The sequence below is a fragment of the Sardina pilchardus genome, chromosome 6, assembly GCF_963854185.1.
Source record: "Sardina pilchardus chromosome 6, fSarPil1.1, whole genome shotgun sequence".
In the NCBI taxonomy this organism is placed as follows: domain Eukaryota; kingdom Metazoa; phylum Chordata; class Actinopteri; order Clupeiformes; family Clupeidae; genus Sardina; species Sardina pilchardus.
In genome coordinates this window covers 14,628,529-14,650,077 of record NC_084999.1, presented here as the reverse complement: position 1 = coordinate 14,650,077, position 21,549 = coordinate 14,628,529, and the positions used below count along the sequence as shown (strand labels likewise).

The 21,549-nt window shown below is 43.7% G+C and overlaps 2 protein-coding genes across 2 annotated transcripts in view; both read right to left on the bottom strand.

The window, feature by feature from the left end:
* The window catches only part of si:dkeyp-97a10.2 (uncharacterized), a 360,817-nt gene extending 339,784 nt beyond the window's left edge, over positions 1 to 21,033 (bottom strand). The window contains exon 1 of the mRNA XM_062538594.1: positions 21,029 to 21,033. The gene's annotated coding sequence lies outside the window, so the exon portion shown is untranslated. The remainder of the gene's footprint in view (positions 1 to 21,028) is intronic.
* On the bottom strand, positions 14,126 to 15,438 carry hamp (hepcidin antimicrobial peptide). The gene is made up of 3 exons (XM_062538588.1): positions 15,177 to 15,438; positions 14,915 to 15,004; positions 14,126 to 14,730 (listed from the first exon to the last, which is right to left on the bottom strand). The coding sequence occupies exons 1-3, from the start codon at positions 15,261 to 15,263 to the stop codon at positions 14,632 to 14,634; spliced, it is 276 nt and encodes a 91-aa protein (XP_062394572.1). The 5' UTR covers positions 15,264 to 15,438; the 3' UTR covers positions 14,126 to 14,631.
* Positions 21,034 to 21,549: the final 516 nt, after the last annotated feature.

Here is a 21,549-nt window from a genome sequence, read left to right as displayed (position 1 = left end):
AATAAAATACCACAAACAACTGTTGTGCTCCTAGAAATTCACTCCCTTGTTAAAACACTCGCCACAAAAACAGCAAAACACATTTTGATGTTTATTTATTCACAAACATAAAATCAAAGTGTCTCACAGAGGTCACGAAACATTGCAGGGTGTGTGAAACCTCTCCCCTGCTGAAATGAATCTTTCTCAACTTCAGTAAGACATCAAACTACTGGCAAATGCCTATGCTGAGTTCATAGCCCTGCATCATTGATTTCTTGACCCTGAATAAGACCTTTCAGTTGATTTTTTTCAAGATGAATAAGTTATCAAACCTTCTGTTGCCAGCACAGTAGTATAGTTGGATGTACTTACTGTATAATTCAAGCATATGAAGATGAGCATCTACCATCTTAAATTGCCCTCATTAGTGTGTTTTTTATTGTCATTTTAAAGGACAAACATTTTCAATCAGAGTCAACGAGGTCACAGACAGGTAACAGGTTGAAAGTGAGAGAAAGCTGAGAAATGTGTACTTTTATTTCTTTTCATCCATGCATATGCTCTACTCACTACTCACTCACTCACTCATTTAGTCATTCTACTCACTCACTCACTCACTCTACTCCCTCACCCACTCACTCATTCACTCTACTAACTTACTCAATCACTCATTCATTCACTCACCCACTCACTCATTCACTCTATTCACTCACTCACTGATTCACTCTATTCACTAACTCACTCACTCACTCACTCACTCATTCAATCACTCATTCATTCACTCACCCACTCACTCATTCATTCACTCATTCACTCTATCCACTCACTCACTGATTCACTCTACTAACTCACTCACTCACTCACTCATTCACTCTACTCACTCACTCATGAATAGCCTGCATCTTTTTCCCTCCTCTTACTCTCTCTCTCTCCCTGTCAGTCTTTCTTTCTGTTTGGCCTTCTGATTTGTCTTCTATCACTCTGTCTTTGTCCCTCTGTCCTCCTCTCCTATCACCGGTCCCTGTTTATACCCTCAGCTTCATTTAGTTCCAATCACTCTCATTGTATCTCTCTCCTTTTCTCCTTCATCCCCTCATCCCCTCATCGTCCTCCGTATCCCTGTGCTCCCTCTCTACCCCCTGCTCTCATCTATCACCATCCGCCCGGCGTTTATTCTCTCCTCCTGTCAGTTCATCTCCTACATTCTCTTTATCCCCTCTCCCTCTCTCTTTTTATCTCTCACTCCCATCACTCACACCCTCTTCATATCCATGTTGTACATCTATTTCAGCAGAAAAATGCCCCCCCCCCCAACACATACACACACACACACACACACACACACACACACACACACACACACACACACACACACACACACACACACACACACATAGACACACACACACACACACACACACACACACACACACACACACACACACACACACACACACACACACACATATCACCTCTTCTCACTCTCCTCTTCTCAGTATGGAAATCAGTTTGCAGATCAGTGCAGTGTAAGGAAAACAGTTGCCAAGTTGGTTGGATCACATTACCCTTCATCTCATAGATGCTAGAACGACAGAAGGCCAAAGTGTCCCACTCAGCAGAAGGCTTTTTACTGTAATATTCATAACTGTACAGGGGCAAACAGAAATGCTGATATGAAGTCAAAAAGAAAAGAAAACATTAATAAAAAAGTTGTGGAGATATTTCTTTGAAAACGGCACCAGCACAGATAATAACACATCAATGGCTAAACAGCTGAGCTCTTTTAGTATGATTCTATGTGGAGTTCAAGGGAATCATTGAGCAAACGAAAAAAATCCCGTTGAGACTGTCTGCAGAATTGAGCAAAAATCGCTCAAATAAAGACAAACACAACACAAGGACTAATCAATGGTTACCTGACAGGAATTATATTACTCTCGGCGGACGCCAAAAACCGAAACGTGTGATCACAAAGTGTTCCCTATTTGTCAGTGCTTTGCAAACGCAAAGCACCCGGGCAATCATTTCACCGCTTTTGTTTACTTGAGCTCTGGCATAATCATCTCCCCCAGCCGAACAGGCTTCACCATAACGCGCAGTAAGCCTCTGTGGTATGATGACGCTGTGGTCTAGGGTGCTAATAAAATACAGTCTTTGAAAATCAGATACGGGGTGGGGGGTGGGGTGGGGGGGGCTCTTATTGTGCCTCAGCAATCCAATTGGATGACAATGGTGCCAAGCAGAAGATTCACGTTTGAAAGTCAAGTGCTGTAGAAATGCAGCCCATTAGAATGTCGGACATATTTTAGTGATCTGAGTAGAAAGCACTTTGAATAAAAGCGTTTTGGATTAAAAAAAAAAAAACATGTCTGCTAGATGAATAAGTGTGAAAAATAAATCTAATGAGATAGTCTAAAGCGTGATGCATGAGTGCATCGAGGGTGTGTCTGAATTCACTTTTGCTATTTTGACAGCAGGAAAAATGGACTCTGCACCAGGTGCATGGTCGGCAATTGTTGAACTTAATATTCTGAATTAATCATGGGTGTGTTTTGGGCATAACATCCATTAAGCCAATGGAAGTGCCATCTCCTATTCCTTTGCCAGGAGTGCAATGTACCTTGGCACATTGCTATTACATTACAATGGCAGACTTGCCAAGTGAAGGTATCTCTGCGGAGGAAACAGGAAAATAAAAACTTGAGCACAACCATCGATGCAAAAGCAGGCCTCCACCAATGCTCACTCTGCTGCAGAAAGGGTGCGTAGGACAGGGTCATATTATATGTCTTGCTTGTAGCACCATTACTCGTCGTGAACAAAAAGGGCTGACTCCTTTGAGCCCAGTTCACTAGAAATGTTGTACAGCTAAAGTGATGGATTACTCACTCCCAATTTCACTGCCATTGTAACAGATAGCATCCACAGTGGTAGTCATTTTGAAGCGTATATAGGCCCCACATCTGTCAACGGGTCCACTTGACTGCTGCCTGAGGGAGGAAAAACAACAACTTAGCGCTCAGGACGCATTACCGATAAACGCAGTGGTGTCTATTGTCCTCCGTCCGACTGATGCGAGCTTCAAACACAGGCTAGCTCCCCATCACAGTACGGATGCATGCAATTTGCTCTCCCCTCTGTCTTCACCACGCCATGAGAGACAGCATTAACAGATGCAATCATCTGCATTGTCCACCCGTGCTGCCCACTCCAATTGTCTGGCTGTCTCCGCAGCAGAATCCCTCAGATGTGTTGAGGCCCACTGGGGATGCTGCAGGCCACACAGTCACCAAGGTGGAGTGGAGGTTGGGGGAGATGGCCAGATGTGGGTGAATGTGTAGGCAGTGTGTGTGTGGGTGTGTGCATGGATGTGTGGGTGTGGGTGTGTATTTTTCCATGTGTGTGTGTGTGTGTGTGTGTGTGTGTGTGTGTGACTCTGTGCATGATTGGGAGTGTCTGAGTGTGTGTGTGCATGCATGTGTGTGTGCATGTGTTTGTGTGTGTGTGTGTGTGTGTGTGTGTGTGTGTGTGTGTGTGTGTGTGTGTGTGTGTGTGTGTGTACGGCTCAGCAATGTGTTAGTAGCACACACAGTGCATTGTTCTTGTATACTTTGGTCTGCTGGTGAGGTAATTTACATGTTGATCCACCCCCATACTTTTAATTGTGTTTCCCGGTAGTGATGGTAATCACATTGCAGTGATACTATTGTGGGTATATGTGGGCATATGAGTGTGTGTGTGTGTGTGTATGTGTGTGTGTGTGTGTGTGTGTGTGTGTATGGGCACCGCAGTACAGGATAACCAGGGACTCTGGATGGAGGTTCAGCCAGAGACATTGTGCCCCTCTGCCTCCAGACACTGCTCTGGTTCCTCTCCATTTGGCACGTTCCACTGTGCTGAGCACAGATGGAGGGAGAACCGTGGATGAGAGAGATAGTGTGTGTGTGTGTGTGTGTGTCTCTCTCTCTGTGTGTGTGTGTGTGTGTGTGTGTGTGTGTGTGTGTGTGTGTGTGTGTGTGTGTGTGTGTGCGTATGTGTGTGTGTGTGTGTGCGTGTGTCTCTGTGTGTGTGTATGTGTGTGTATGGGGGGGGGGGCTTCCTAGGGATCCCACCAGCTGGATAAGACTATGGGAAGGAATAGGATGAAGGGGGAGGGGATCACAGTCACAGACGGACATAGAGAGAGAGAAGCAGATGCTACTGAAATGCAGTAGTTGTAAGCGCACGCACACACACATACACACATACACAAACGCACACACACACACACACACACACACACACACACACACACACACACACACTCACACACACCTGCATGCAAACACTGTGTGTGTGGACCCTTTCTTGATGCCGCATATCTCAGCTTGTCTAGATTTGGTGATCGTTCTGTAGCTCCTCTTCATTTCACACTCAGGAAACAGTCATCTACATCCACTTGTCTGCACCACAACAACACCCACACCCAGCGTGATTATATGAGCCCCCATACCCCCCCCCCCCCCCCCCCACACACACACACACACACACACATCCCTCTTTCCCATCCCTCTTTCTGCTGAAAGAGGAGAGGAACAGAGACATCAGCATCTTCCTCTCCCCTTCGGCTCTCATGTGTAAACAAAAACGGCCCTTATATTTATGCTAATGTAAGTATTGATCAATCAGATGGTGGTTGTTTTCGCTGACTTGTGCATGGCTGTCACAGGGGAAAGGGTGACAAGGGATGGTGTGTGAACAGGATAGATTACCCTCTGCTTGTGTGTGTGTGTGTGTGTGTGTGTGTGTGTGTGTGTGTGTGTGTGTGTGTGTGTGTGTGTGTGTGTGTGTGTGTGTGTGTGTGTGTGTTTGGGTGTCTGTGTGTGTGTGTGTGTGTGTGTGTGTGTGTGTGTGTGTGTGTGTGTGTGTGTGTGTGTGTGTTTGTCTGTATGCATGAACATGCCTCTATATGTTACAGAATCTGTGTGTGTGTGTGTGTGTGTGTGTGTGTGTGTGTGTGTGTGTGTGTGTGTGTGTGTGTGTGAGTGCATGTGCGTACATATGCATAAATGTAGGCAAATCAATCCCACTGATTGCAAAATGTAAGCCATAGACTGTATAATAAGTGGACAGACCCTCTGTAATCGCCCATAGCTTTTCTGAAGAGCAAATACCAGTAAGAAGCTTTATACTGGAAGCTATGGACCTTGAGTCGTTTGTTTTGTTAGCTGGCGTAATCTAACGGGCCAATGGGCTGACAGACAGATAGCTCATCATTGTTGGTAATAATAACAGTAGCATTGAATAGTACAGTGTATTTGTCGCTAACTTTTGAAAAATCTAAGGTATAAAAAGCTGAACAAATTTTCAAAAACATATTTACACACAAAACATAGCCATCAGTTACGTGATTGGTCCACCTCACCATCTTTGTTTACGTTTCTCTTGTTTCGAACTTTCATCTAATTCTCAGCCCATTCATATTAAATGCGATTTAAGCTGAATCTAAATGAATATTGACAAGTGGCATGGGGCAGTAGGTGAGTGAGTGGTATGGGGTAGTAGGTGAGTGGTAAGGGGCAATAGGTGAGTGGTATGGGGAAGTAGGTGAGTGGTATGGGGAAGTAGGTGAGTGAGTGGTATGGGGTAGTAGGTGAGTGGCATGTGGTAGTAGGTGAGTAGCATGGGGCAGTAGGTGAGTGGCATGGGGCAGTAGGTGAGTGGCATGGGGCAGTAGGTGAGTGGTATGGTGGGGCAGTAGGCGAGTGGTATGGGGTAGTAGGTGAGTGGTATGGGGCAGTAGGTGAGTAGCATGGGGCAGTAGGTGAGTAGCATGGGTCAGTAGGTGAGTGGCATGTGGTAGCAGGTGAGTAGCATGGGGCAGTAGGTGAGTGGTATGGGGCAATAGGTGAGTGGTATGGGGTAGTAGGTGAGTGGCACAGGGTAGTAGGTGAGTGGCATGGGGCAGTAGGTGAGTGGTATGGGGCAATAGGTGAGTGGTATGGGGCAGTAGGCGAGTGGTATGGGGTAGTAGGTGAGTGGTATGGGGTAGTAGGTGAGTGGTATGGGACTGGAATGAAATGTAATTCTGCTGTGAAGATGCAACATTTAAGATGGAAGTCTATGTAAAGTATTTGTTTTTGGTGCCACCCCCTATTGACATATGGATACTGCAGGTTCTCTTCCCTGTTCACTTCACTGGTCAGTATCGAATGTTGCTGCTTGATTTCAGCCATCACTAGTAGAGATGAGCTGCATGAGGACTAAAAGCCAGGAAATAGCAAAGTGTCACATGGGTGCCAGCCGAACCTAGCCCCGCCCACAACATAATGATGATGGACAGATGATCAACAGTAATGTAATCAACTACGTCACCAAAGAGCGGTTGGGTTGAATTTGTTTACAACAAAGATGCTGCTTTGATTGGTTGTAGGTCTATCTGTCTATCACAGCCCAATGAAGCAGTATCAGACTCAAATTCCGACTAGAATTTTGAGTATGACAACGTCAGACTATGAGGTCACTATGAACCTCATTTAAAGTGTAATTCTGGTGAGAATTGACCCCAAACCCTTTTTCTATATGAAAACACATCAAATAAGCCGTATTTTTAGTTGATAAATCACTACAGAGCTTGCACCTATCCCAAATTGCAAACAGTGGATTAGCTAAGGGCAGTGAACTAAACCCTTCTCAAATAGCATTTTTAACTAGTAGCCTAATATCGCTCAAAACAGCACCAAACCTTGTCAGTAGCTTGCTCAGTGTCTCTACATACTGTATAGAACAAAGCACCAACAATGTAGTTTGAGTCTGAAGTCAATTTTTGTGGAAGTTAGACTTTAAATCACTCCCAGAGGTGGACAATAACGAGCACATTTACTTGATTACTTGACATTTTGAGTATATTTGTACTTTACTTATAATAAAGTAGGCTACAAATATTAATATAATATTACGTATTAATATTGGAAACTTGGTGACTTTTACTCCACTACATTTAAAAGACAAATATTGTACTTTTCACTCTACTACATTTTAAATAAAGTAGGCCTACTCGTTACTTTTACTGTAACCTCATTTGATCCTTTAAATGCAGTAATGCAATAGACCATCTTGAAGTTGGCTGTGGTAATGATGGTGATAACAGATTCTTCATCAGAACATCCTCAATGTAGCCTGGCTGGGAGAATCCAGACGAACATAGCAATTGAGATTTGAGAAGTGGTCTGGTGTCAACCAGGCTATCCTCCACGATCATTGCAAAATTGGAATGAAACTAGATGCACTGCATAGCAGTAGACTACACAATATGACCGCTGCTGAGTTCTGCACATAATCTCCACAAAAATAAATGACTTATTGTCCTGCTCCTTTTTGTGCAATTGATATGCATATCTCCTACTCTTGCAGCTTATGTGTATATAAATAAGTGTGTGTATGTGTGAGTTTGCTTTTGTCAAAGATCATTAAGGGCGGAGCAAGATACTTCATGAGAAGCCACTTCCTTGAACCCGAATCGCAGGGGGGGAGGGGGGGGGGGGGGGGGGGGCACTCCTATCTGATCACTCCTAATTCAAGCCTGCCCATGGAAAGGGATGTAAATGTCAAATATTGAAGTGGACACTTATGCACATGGGTGCATATAGTGTGTGTCTTTTCAGTCTGATCTCTTTTGGGGGCATGTCAGGACTATTTTTTCAGTTTCCATTATTTGTCCATTTTATTTTGAGATAATGTTTTTCCTGTTCCATGGTTGTTGCTGATTGCTCCATGCATGACTCACTCCTGTTGTACTGATTGGGAGCACCGAGGTGCGGCCGCTGTAGCAGTGGCTGCACCGTAGGTGCAAGGCCCTATTGTTTTTGCTCAGATTGTTATTATCATTATTATTGTAATCCTCTTACCGGTGACGTTTTGCCCTTTTTCACCAACTTGCCATGCTCTAAAACTCTTGAAATTTGGCAGCTACCTGTGGAATTGATAACTCTACTGAGAGACAGACCTCTGGCCTAGGGTGTGGCTCTGGGATTCTATAGGGCCACCTAGTCTGTTGTGGTTGACACATACATTCACGGAAATGACACAGATGTTACATTTAAACTATATAGTTAATCTTAGAAGAAGAGTTATGATTATGATTCAGATTTTTGCACATCACGTATTTTGAAACACTTCTCCTAGACGGTTAATCGAAATCATGTCATATAAGCACTAAAATGATCTTGAGGGGTTGCTCAAGAGGAATTGTGTTCAGATTTTTGAATTTTCGAAGTATATTGAAATGGCGAAGGTTTGAATTATGGCGTCTTATTAAGAAACATGAAGTTGGTGTTATAGGCAGAAAAAAGGTTATAAATTAGATGTAATTTGGCAGCTACACGTGGAATTGCTTCTGCTAGTCAGAGACGGAGCTCTGGCCTAAGGTGTGACTTTGGGACTCTATAGCGCCACCTAGCGTGTTGTCTGTTGTAGTTCATGAAAATGAATCAAATGTGGTGGGCTTGTGTGTTATTGCTACCTCTAGTCAAAGACAGAGCTCTGGCCTAAGGTGTGGCTTAGGGACTCTATAGCGCCACCTAGCGCATTGTCTGATCTGGTTGACACATACTGTACATTCATGAAAATTAACCAAATTTGGTGGGCTTGTGTGTTATTGCTATTGTCAGAGACAGAGCTCTGGCCTAGGGGGTGGCTTAAGGACTCTATAGCGCCACCTAGTGCATTGTCTGTTGTGGTTGACACAAACATTCACGAAAATTAACCAAATTTGGTGGGCTTGTGTGTTATTGCTGCCGCTAGTCAAAGACAGAGCTCTGGCCTCGGGTGTGGCTTAGGGACTCTATAGCACCACCTAGCACATTGTCTGTTGTGGTTGACACATACAGTCACGAAAATGAACCAAATTTGGTGGGCATGTGTTTTGTTATAGCTATTCAGAGAAAGAGCTCTGGCCGAGGGTGTGGCTTAGGGACTCTATAGCGCCACCTAGTGTGTTACCTGTTTTGGTTAACACATACATTCACGAAAAATAATCAAATTTGGTTATTGCTGCCGCTGGCCAGAGACCAGGCCTAGGATGTGGCTTAGGGACTCTATAGCGCCACCTAGCATGTTGTGTGTTGTGGTTGACACATTCACAAAAATGAACCAAATTTGGTAGGCATGTGTGTTATTGGTACCGCTAGTCAGGGACAGAGCTCTGGCCTAAGGTGAAGCTAAGGGACTCTATAGTGCCACCTAGCGTGTTGTCTGTTGTGGTTGACACATTTATTAATGAGAATTAACCAAATTTGGAGGACATGTGTGTTGCTCATGCACATGCTCACCAAAACGCACATGTTGCTTTGTTAGATTCCAAAATGTCACAGGTCCACACCGCAGGTACTAGGGCCCGCCATCACCGCTTGTGGCTATATTTTTTATCATTATTATTATTATTATTATCTTGTGTTCGATTCTCCTGTCTGATTCATTTTGACATATGCCAACAAACCAAATATGACATTTGATTTGTCTTCCACAATGTTTAGCAGTCATAATAATGTTTGTCAAAAGGCAGCATGACATTTTGATGATGGCTCACTGAGCAGGTGGTTGTGTATAAATTTATGACAGGATAGAGACATGTTGAGGGATTTTTGACGGCAGCCGAATGCTGGGTTTTTTGTAACAAACTTCCTGTGGTATTCTGCGTGAACGATGGAGGATGAGGGTGAGAGAGGGTGCATGAGAAAATGAGAGAGAGAGAGAGAGAGAGAGAGAGAGAGAGAGAGAGAGAGAGAGCATGTGGCCTAGATGGATGTGGTGGTGAGGCGCTCATTCTTTAATCCTGTGGAGAGTTATTTGCACAGGATGCATGGCCGTTGTGGCCGGGAGCAGTGTGCGTGTGTGTGTGTGTGTGTGTGTGTGTGTGTGTGTGTGTGTGTGTGTGTGTGTGTGTGTGTGTGTGTGTGTGTGTGTGTCTGTGTCTGTGTGTTTATGCTTGGGCACAGGCAAATATGCCAAACTCACATTTAACTACAGAAGCATTGCAGTCAGCAAGAAGCACTGTCCTCCTGGGACCAGTGCACAGACCCATCTAATTTGAACACTCGTCTCCGCTCCCCACTCACCACTGGACAAATCAACTGCACCACATACACATCACTCAGGCCTACGCTCATGGAGATATGGAGAGAATGAATGGATACACACACCTACACACATACACTCAGCACACACAGTCCACACACACACACACACACACACACACACACACACACACACACACACACACACACTGTGTTAATTACAAGCATCTATTACAATTCAGTGTGTGTGTGTGTGTGTGTGTGTGTGTGTGTGAGAGAGAGAGATTTAAGCCACTAGCTGTTTGTCCCAACTAATGAGGATGTAACCTGAGAAAAGGAGATGAGAGGGGGAAGGAAAGGGTTAGTTAGTGGGCGTGAGGGTAGAATGAAGATGGGGGCTGCAACAAATATGTCCTGTATCACCCCATGGAATAATCCATTTGCTATTTATCATATCATTCTCATCCATTGCCCCGTGTAGATTTGCATTATTCATTGATATCGGGTTCCAGGCTGGACAGTTGCATAATGCATCTCAAAGCACAGTCATGCAATAATAAAGCTACTGTATATGCAGGCATCAGGAGATGTATTGCTGTGGGTTGGAGCTCCAGGGAAAATCACAGTATCTGTATTGAATATGAGGTCCATTTTGCATACAGCACTGACATTTGGACCCCCAATGGTTTAAACATTTTTCACTATTAAGATGTCCCCAGGCTTTCGGCATCCATTAAAGGCCCACCATACATTTTAAGTTAGTTGTGTTGGGGGGGGGGGGGCTATTAGTGATACATGCAGTGAAATTATAAATGTATAGTGTCTAGTGTCAATGAACAGTGGTTACTAGCAGAGGGAATAACAGTGCTTTTTTCTGTAGAGCTCCGTGCAAGCAAACGCCGTGCTCAAAAAGTGGTTTGGCAAGGTCGGTGTATGGGATTGGAACTGAGTGTTCGTGTGTGTGTCCAGAGACAGCATGTCCTCAAATGTCCTGAAATCTTAAAATATTGTACAAAGGGGTGGGAAAGGGCAAATCTGGCTGGGGTGGGGTGGGGGTGGGGTGGCAATAATACAAGACATATCTACAGTATTTGTGATACAATTATTTCACATGTGATACAACACATTGGCATGAACCTACCCATGCTTATATTATTGTAGATTGTCAAATCAATTCAAGTCCTTGCAGGATCTTGAACATCTTTTCTGTATCATGGCAATATGAGGTGGGTGGGGGGGGGGGGGGGCAATGTTGACATCAAACATGAAAGCACTACCATTGCAATCTGTCCACATGTTATTGTCTGAGAGCATTTCCCCTAAAATGACCCTTGGTGTTTCACACTTTGGGTTCTATGAATCTTTTAACAAGCTCACCTTGCCAAGGTCAACTCTGGAACTCCTAAACAGTCATGATCAACATTGGAGCAACTACAATTTCCCCTTGAAACTGGCTCGGCTGTTGTCTTTTTTTCATGGTCATGAAGTTGTCCGCACAACACCATAAATATTTCAGTCCACATTGATGTGTCCAGTGAGTTAGATACTTTCAAGAGAAGCCCAAACACCTTGTAAAAGTTTATTTCCTGCTGGATAACTTTTTTACAGGGCAATAACAAGCTCCGGAGATGTAGATGAGCGCTATCTCCAAAAGAGGCACCCCAGAGAGGTGGATGTTCAGATTGAAGCTTATCAGCACAGCCTTGCAAAGCATCTAAAAGGAACACATTCCAGTTCATGCCTGCAGTGGCCCACCAAAAAAATACACTGATCCCACAGGAATAAGTAAGGAAGCGATGTTGCATGAGGTCAGTTGGGATCATAGTAGCCTCTGAGGGTAGCTCCTATTCAAATGCCCTCCTCTTCTCCAACGAAGACGACACAAGTCAGTGAAACATGACATGTATTTATCCCCGAGCCTAGTTTGAGGCTTTGCGGCCCCATTGGCCCCAAAGGATAGCTGTGACAAAGGACAGCATCTTTCTAAAGCCCCGGTCACTGCTTGTCTTTGGTGTTGGGCATTAGCCATTCAGAATTGAAAGTAAGTGCTAGATGTGTATCGAGGGCTGGAGGCATTGATAGTCCCTGCCTGAAACAACATTTACATTTACCGCTAGCCCAAATGCAATGCAGAAGATAGAGTTTACAAGAGAGTGTGGGAGAGAGTAAGAGGTAGAGAGAGAGTAAGAGAGTAAGAGAGAGAGAGAGAGAGAAGGATAGAGAGAACATAAAAAAATCACTCTGTTTCATATCTCCACCGTTTGTCTAAGAATTAAGCAGCCTGGGAGAAACCCAAAAGTTCCAGTTCCCAAAGCTCAGATAAGACTTTGCATTTAAATGAAATCAGTGGGGGTGTCTGGTTGCTCTAAAGCCCTGTATTTGAACTGGGTGAGGAAATACAACTGCATGGGATCAGAGTCGACACATCATCTATTTTAAATGTGTGCTTCACTAATGTTAAAAGGGCCACGTGTTCTCTTGGTGTAAAAAAAGATGATATCTTTGTGACGGGCAGCGGAACATTAAATAGTCCTACTACAACAGGGATCAGACAGTGATAATACATGTACAAGCTGAAACAGTTGAATGAGTTTGAGTTCAATGCAGTGTTGGAGTGGCAGTGTGACAATGATAGAAGGCCAGTGAGACATACTGTATTGTTTGACTACTGACTTGTGCTGTATTGGAGAGAAGAATGATATTTGTTTATCTTGTTGTTGTTCTTGCTTAAAATCATTCCTAGTAGCTGGAGGGGTTTTTTTTGCATTAAGTTGGTTGTCTGTTATTTGCTGGTTGTAATTGTGACTCATGCAGCTTCAACCATGTTGTACAGATACATATAAATGGCAAGGATGGTTATTACACACAAACACTTGAAATGATTCTCTTCAGTACTCATACCAATAAAACACCCTGGCTAAATTCTGTATTGCAGATCACACCATTAATTAATTGGGCACATATCTGCTCTCTCTCTCTCTCTCTCTCTCTCTCTCTCACACACACACACACACACACACACACACACACACACACACACACACACACACACACACATACACACAAACTCCAACAACACTAACCGAACAGAAATACAGTTTGACAGAACATAATGGCGTCGCCAATCTAAGCCCACCACGAACACAAAATAATTCACTTCATTGAGCTGCCTGATCACCAGGCTGTCTTCAGCTCCACCGCGCCGACAGGAATACAAACATTTTCTTAAAAGCCACGAAGGCCGATTCCGTTCCTGGACCAGGACTCTCTGCAGCCTCCGTGTGTGCCGGTGAGGAAAGGGATGTGGGAGGCGGGCGAGTGTAACCATCACTCCCTTCGGCTAATTAAAACTAACGACTCCAGGTGCCGTTTCAAGCCGGGGAGAGGAGCGACCGGGCGGCGTGTTTGTGCGGCTCGTTCAACTTCATTACAAGCACCATTCATTCTACTTAAGAATCTCCACACCATCGTCTCAACACCTGACACGCGCGGCATGCAATTTGGCGGTGGAAGTGATATAAATGCAAATGAAATGACGATGTGAATAATGTTGGGGTAGAAAATTGTGATGGAGACGGTCGACCTGTTTTACGCAAAGCGCCCCAAAATGCGTGGCGCCGACCATGTGTTAAATGTTATTCGCTGTATGCTGTAACATTTGTCTTGATCTCTTGGTCATTCCAACGTGCCATGCATTACGCAATTTCAAGCAGCTTTTCACCATTTCATGAAGGTATTCAGGAAGATGAGGGATAGAAACCATGTGCTCATGTGTGAAAGGTTAGCTTAATGAATTGCTCCAGAATAATGCATTAGAATAGGTCAATCATGTTATGACCATATTTAAATGAACATAGCCTGCCCTACACGTAATGCGCATAGGCCAGCATGGTTTAAAGCGCCTCCTGTCGTGGTCAAGGTCAAGATAGGATCACAGCATGATATCAGGCATTTTTGTCATTTAGGCAGATACACTGCTTGAATTGAACTATACCACGAATATGTTTACAACCCAGTAATCACAAATTTAGGATCATACAGGCTAAATAGGTCTGCGTATCCCGATAACAAGAATGACAATGTAAGTGTACTGATGTATACTGTGTTTATTAGAAAAGATCAGTTAGTTTGCATAATTTATACATAAGCAATAATTAAACTATTTACACTGAACCATTTCAGGGAAAAGTTTACAGATAGCCTAACATACAAAAACGTCATGTACAAAATAATTTAAATATTACAAAAGATTCACCAATAGTGAACAAAGAATGACATCATAATTTGTCATATAGACTCCAGGTTAAGAAAATGAGCTGCAAGTGTGCCAAAAGAGTGTACTCAGGTTAGGTAGGCTGCAAAGGTTCCATAAGGAGGATCCTGGGACAAGTGGTTAGGAAAGACTCCTGAGCCGAATTTGAAAGGAACTGACAACCGTCAAAAAGCAGTCGGTTCCAGTGGGGGCTTTTCAAAGGATCTGGCTGCCCACATTCGTCTTCGAATTCCACCGTAGCTTTAGAAAGAAGCTGCATCAATAAGTTATTGAGCCTTGTGCGTGACGGTAAAGTCTCGACGGCCGCCTCAATGCCCGCGGGTCTCAGAACTTGCAGCAGTAGCCACATCCCTTGTAGCGGCAGCAGTTGCAGCAGTACCGGCACAAAGACAGGTGACTCTGACGTTTTGTCCTGAAGAGGGCCTTTGAAGAGAGGCGAGAGGATGGGTGTTAAACAGGTTCACTGTGTGCGATGACGCGTCGACACATCAAAGCAAATTGTGATTTCATAATAATTCAGGTCCCTTGGGGGAACGCACAGCGTCCTAGATTACACGAAAAAGGCTAATTGGGTTTGGCTATTCATTGAGCTCTTAGAAGTACATACCAGGGGATTTGTGACTTCTGGTGATGTCACTGCAAGCTCCTGCGTTTCTGTCGCGGGTCTCCAGGTCTCCCCAGTCTCGTCGGTTTCCACCTACGCATGGATAGAAGCGTTTCATTAGGCTACAGGGCAGTACAGATAGGCCGGGTTAAGGCCTGTTTGAAACGACTCTGATACGTAAAACCTTGCAAGTATTTTAATGACATTGGCATAGCAATTGAAATGCAAAGAAATGATGGGGAAAAAAGCATTTATTTCAACTCACCTCAGAGAAAGGAACAGCAGCATCGCCTAATAAGCAAATACAGGCGACCACTACGATGGCAGCAATGACTGTTGTGAAGAGTTTCATTCTTAGTTTTTTATGTCTTCCGACTTTATTCCAGTAATGACGTTCTTCGGTTATGTGTTGTTTTTTCTCTTGTAGTGTATAATCTGCTCCCGCTGTAAAGGCTTCTTGAATCTCTCAAAGACGACAGGAAGATCTCAAGAAAGTTTTTAGAATGGTCCTTTTGTTGCTGTAGAAGTTTCTACTTGTCGTACTGGCTAGAGTGATCTACACCGCTATTTATACCCATTTGATCAGTTACCTTACCCCCGCCCTCTGGAGTTGCCCGACCCCACCTCTTCTCGCAACCTATTGCTCAACTTTGGGAATTGGGAATTTTTGACTGAAGTAGAGATGTAGCGGTTACATCACAAAAACAGAATTCCCACTGGCGCGATCACGTTCTGATCAATAGCCTGGTAGCCATTCGCAGCCAATATAACATTTCAAGTTCAAATTTAAGTTTATTGTCATGTAATCACCAAAGGATTTATCAGTGATGAAATGTTTTATGCTCAAGAGCCAGCAACTTTAAAGAACAAATGAGATAGTTGTAATTACCTCTGTGTGTGTGCGTGTGCGTGTGCGTGTGCGTGTGTTATAGTGCAAAACACTGGGGATGCCATTAGAAGTCATCAGTGGATAGTTACTGAAACTATATGTGGCACATTTTAACTAGGTGGCGCTATACCTCAAATGAGGGGATATGGGGTGGGTGGACATGGCCCCTTGAGACCAACATACAAAAACAGGTCCAATCTTAGGCCCTGTGGTTCTCGAGATATTCACAGAAAACTGTGTTCGGCCTATACCCTCCTTTTGGGAGGCTTGGTGCGGCAGGGGGTTGACGGATCAAAACAAAAATCAATGGATCCGTGTCATCCTTGTGGGCTGCCCACCAAGATTTGTGTAGCTCTCAGTGTCCCGCTAGCGCAGCGGTCATAATAACCTCATTCATTAGGAAAGTACAGGTTGTAAATGGCAATGATGGCAGAAAGCTACAAGCAGTAGGGCCTATACATAATCTGTATTCATGGGAATGTTTACAGTACCATATTTCAAACAAGCCTATGGATCTCCACACATAGTTTGGATTTTTGCCTTTAAGGTTTTTGCTGCACTTCTGTGGGCCAAGTGATTTTTTTTCTTTTGGAAACTCCACGGTATATTCCTGTCTCCTAAAACCTGTATTGGCAGCTCTCAGCTCATCCCTCCTGCTGACATTGGAAATTCCTCATTCGGATCCGATTAGTCCGGACGCTTGGCCTGGAATTGAAAGAAGCGCACCATTTAACACAAGTGATGTAATTGTAGCCTTTCTCACAAAATAATTATACGACCATTTTTTAATACCTTCATTGAGGAATTATATGGAAGGAACCTGGAGTTTCAAAGAGCCAGAGAGTCAGCACCAGAGGAACAATGAATGGATCTCTGTGCAGTAATATGCATAAAGGAATGTGATTGAGCCTTCCAAACTGTGCTACATAATTCTCTTAACTCAAACGGCCATTACAGAATTCGCCCAATCATTTCTGTGAAACCAGACTGCTATCTAGACTGCGTCCAAAGCTGTGCTCCCAGTCCTGATTGAATGGAATCTCACGTTTCCACTCAAGGTGTTAAACTACACACTTTTGAGCATGCACTAAGCCGATCACCAAGTCATGAATTAATATCACACTATTTGAAGAGAGGATTTTCCTACACCAAATAGCCTATTCACATTTGGTAAACACAGGTTTTAATCAATATTTGCTTTAAATAACATGTTTGTCCTTCGTTCTGACACATGACAACATTTAACAATAATGCTGTGACAATTGTGACATTTGGTGAATAGGCCTATTTGACAAGTCAAATGACACATCTCAATGGAAATATCACATATCCTTGTTGTCATGACCAAACTAATGGTCAAAACATGTTCTGGCGGTGTATGCGTCAGTCTGTCTCATTCAGTGATAACCCTGTGACAGCCACTATTGACTCTGGACAAGCAGAAAACCACTGTCAACAGATGCACCGATGAATGGTTCGATGAATGAGTTGATTGGCATGAGATCACCTTCCCTGCTAATATCTGCCTTGAATGTGCGAATATCAGAGTGCTCTCTTTACTACCATATTAGTTTACTATCATATTTGTTCACAGAGAACACATACAGACACACACAGAAAAAAACATACACCAGATGAGATCAGGCATACGTAGATGTTTTGTCTGTAGGGTCTTTTCCTTTTTTACTCACAGTTACCCATATTTAACCAACTATCATCTGCCATCTTTCATGATCAGCATAGATTAGTCAAGTTCACACACAGTCATTTTACACAAATAAAGTTTCGTACATCACCCCTGAGTCGAATGGCCATTGAAATGACAATCATAATTTTTATATACTGTATGGCTGATGTCACCCTTGATTAGTTGTGAGCATAATATATGTATAATTACAGATGAGTGATTAAGTGTTATTTACAATTACATTTATTCATTAGGCAAACGTGCTCATCCGAAGCGAATTGCAGCAATATAAAAACGGTATCCAAAAGCTTGAATCTATTCTCCTTAAAAACTTGAAAAATACATATTTTCACCCCAACTGTGACAGTGGAGTGCTTTGTTGATTTCAGCGAAAGAGCAATTTAATTGTACTCATCAGAAAAAGAAAAAAAAAACCTGTGGCTCTTGACTCAAAAGAGACGTACGCTGTGTCCAAGGGGGTTTCAGTTATTGTTGAAAGTTTTCTGCCTTTTGCAATTCTTTTTTCAGTCTTTGCAGTCTTTGCAGTCTTAGAAAGTTCAGCCAAAGTGCTGACTAACCCTCCTTCATCATCCACCACTCAAGCAGTTTCTGATTTCTGATTGTTTAATACAAAGAGTATCGATGCACTTGATCTTCCTCTTTCTCTGCATGGCCTGTAGGGGAACATGGTTCGGTGAAACTTAAAGGTTCTTTAGGGAAGGGAGGGCTCCCCTCCATTAAACAGCCTATATGCCCAGAGCTATACAGGGAGACAAGTTGATGTTCTTAAGTCAGAAGGTGACACATTGGTCTGTGTCACCAGCAGCCACGGTGAGTTTAGACAAGTGGAGAGAGAGATGCCCCTGAGTGTATGCGTGTGTGAGTGGGGTGGCGTGTGTGTGTGTGTGTGTGTGTGTGTGTGTGTATGGGGGGGGGAGGGGGTGGCGTGTGTGTGTGTGTGTGGGTGTGAGTGCCGCCAGCACTATCAGTGGGGAATCTTCTGGGCAAACACAGTCAGGCTCCACTGGGGCGGCTACTCTACCTCTCTCTCTCTCTCTCACCGTGTCCTGTTGTCGGGCAATGACCTCACACTCACTCTCCCTCCCTCCATCCCACCCTTGTCCCCCTCTTTCTTCCCTACTCACCCATTTGTACACATCTGGGAATTCCCCCTGTCTCTCTGTCTGTTTCTCGGTTTCTCCCTCTCATTTCTTTTTTCTTTTCCCGAAATACATGTCAGGAAATTACTGTATTGCTTTCACTCCTCGTGCCTTCCAGAACAGTCTCTAAGAAGAGTTGTCACTATCCCACTATCACTAACACTTCCTAACTGAGACAGATGCCTCTTTTTAACCAGATACTGACTTGTTATACATGCGTGTCATACATGCATGTCATCATACTGTAAGCACAAACAATATGCCCCGTGTACACATGGCATTCATGCATGAAAAAGATCAAGTTGTTCCTCTGAAACTAGGCCAACTTATACCCCTCATCATGCACCCCCTCATTAAAACAGAAACACACAGATGCAAACACAGTAATAGGCACTCGAGTTCAAAGCCCTTCCAATAGACAACAGCGTCTTCTGGACTACGGGCTATGTTCGTACCCTCTGGAGGAAATATTATGCCTCAGCAAATCAGACAGCAGATGTGTGACACATTTTCTCGTGCCAGTAATCCAAGATTGATATTCATATATTTTTTATAAATTTGTTTTTGTGCATATACTGTATTTTGCAGGGAATTTCTTATGTGAGTTAAAATGCAAGAACTATAAAAGTCGGGCCTAACTCCTAAATGTCCTTGAAGTCAATCCATTTCTTCTCTCAATCCCACCAAGGTCTGGGCTCCTCAGAGAAATACTAGTAAAACTCAACATACTCAAAGTAAGAACTGCATGTATTTTTTTTAGCACATGGAATGTCTTGGGTTTTGAGATGGCTATCATCCAAGATTTGTATGTGTGTACTATGAGTGATTATTGGTTATGTGGATTTTTTTTACCCTACATTTTTTATTATTATTATTATTATTATTATTATTATTATTATGCCGCTGTAGTACTTACATACTGCTCCCTACCTTTCTGTTGAGATCCATATATGCTCAATGTGCAGTGTGCCATCTCAGAAACAGCCTTCGCCTTCATGCTGCCTCACCTCCTCACCCCACCAAGTCGACATGGCCAACACACACACACACACACACACACACTCTCTCTCTCTCTCTCTCTCTCTCTCTCTCTCTCTCTCTCTCTCTCTCTCTCTCTCTCTCTCTCTCTCTCTCTCTCTCTATATATATATATATATATACAGTATATAGCCTATTCCCCTCTATGACAATACCTCACACAGACACATTGCTCTGGTGAGTAAAGCTGTTGGGCTGTGTGAATTAGTAATGCATAGTAATGAAGGGAAGCAGACATAGACGAGCAGACTCCTCAGTCACCCAGCTGTGTGTGTGCAGTGCAAACTCTGGGCCTCCATAAGCAACATCACTCCACCTTGGCAGGAGAAGCGCATCATGGCTGTCTTTGGTACTAATAACTAGGACTGAGATGGACAGCACACTTTCTCACAAAACACACACACACACTCTCTCTCTCTCAAACTCAAACACACACACACACACACACACACACACACACACACACACACACACACACACACACACGCACACTTCCAGCAGAGTGTTTCAGGCGCATCTCTGTCTCCCGTTTTTCTGTCTATTTTGCATGAAGTCGAGATGTGGGGTGACAGAGCTGTGCCGATTCAGGCAGCGGGGTTTTGTCAAGCAAATCGCACACTGTCCAGTTGAGAAGAGATGCAGTGCTGTTTAAGGCATGAGCCCAAAGAGGTGGCAGATTCTGGACTCGTCTTTTCTTTAATGACACCTGCAATAGATCAGGTGTGACACCGTCCTCTCTGGTGAATTACTGAGTTAGGGGTGTGAATGACTTTTTAATTAAAACGATCCCGTTTGTTGTCACTGAGGAAAAGCACTCGGGGACACACGAGAGCAAGAGTGTCCGTAGACGGAGGTTAAAGCGGATTCCGCTCGGGGTTATTGATCGGCGGGCATGCGGCGACGGAGAGACGGAGCGGCACGGGGAGAGCGGGACGTCGTGATGTCCCAACAGCCTGGCCGCTGGAACACGAGGTCAGAGGTCAGCCACTTCAAACAGAACGGGGGACATTCAGACGCCTGCCTGTGTGCTTGACTGGCGGCTGACAGACGGGCCAAAAAAAAAAGAAGGATGATGACAACTAGATAGAAGGGCGGGGAGGGCAAAATAAAATGGAGAGAAAGAAGTTATGGTAGAAGGAGAGAGAAGATAAAAAGAAAGGCAGTTAGGCCTGAACTCAGAATCACTGTAATGTAAAAAAAATAAAAAAAAAGTTAATGATTAGCAATGATTCAAGCACCCAATGCTGCAAAGCAACAATACTACAAGTATTTAACCCCTGACACATTCAGGCAGGCTCAAATGTTTTTTGTGAATTTAGTGTCATTTGTGAATTTACATGGAAGAGGAGTTTCTTTTTTACTGAGAATTTCTGCAAATTCTATTTTTAATTGGTTGTGAAATGGGCAATTTGAGCATGAATACCACTGTGGCATGTCCCACACCACTGCATAGAAATGTATCTCCTTACAACTGGACAGTACAAAGTCCCTACTGTATATATGTTTCTGGTGAGTCCTACAAACTAGAAAGTGTCTGGTGAGCATGGAAAACTATCTGGTGCACACACCAGAACGTCTCACACACACACGCGCGCACACACACACACACACACACACACACAAAATGAGCACATGTACCCTTAAGGGCTCTGTAGGGGAGCACTTGAGGACTGATATGAATATGAATTTCCATTCAGTCAAACAAATACATGAGAAATACCCATGTTTATTTAGTTATTTATTAATCCAAACAACCTATCATCAAAAAGTGGCCCTCTGTGGAGGTGCTACACAGGAAGTAGCTCTCAGTCAGGTTAGGCTGTTAAGAAGTAGGGTCATAGGTTTCACCTGCAATTAAAAAGTA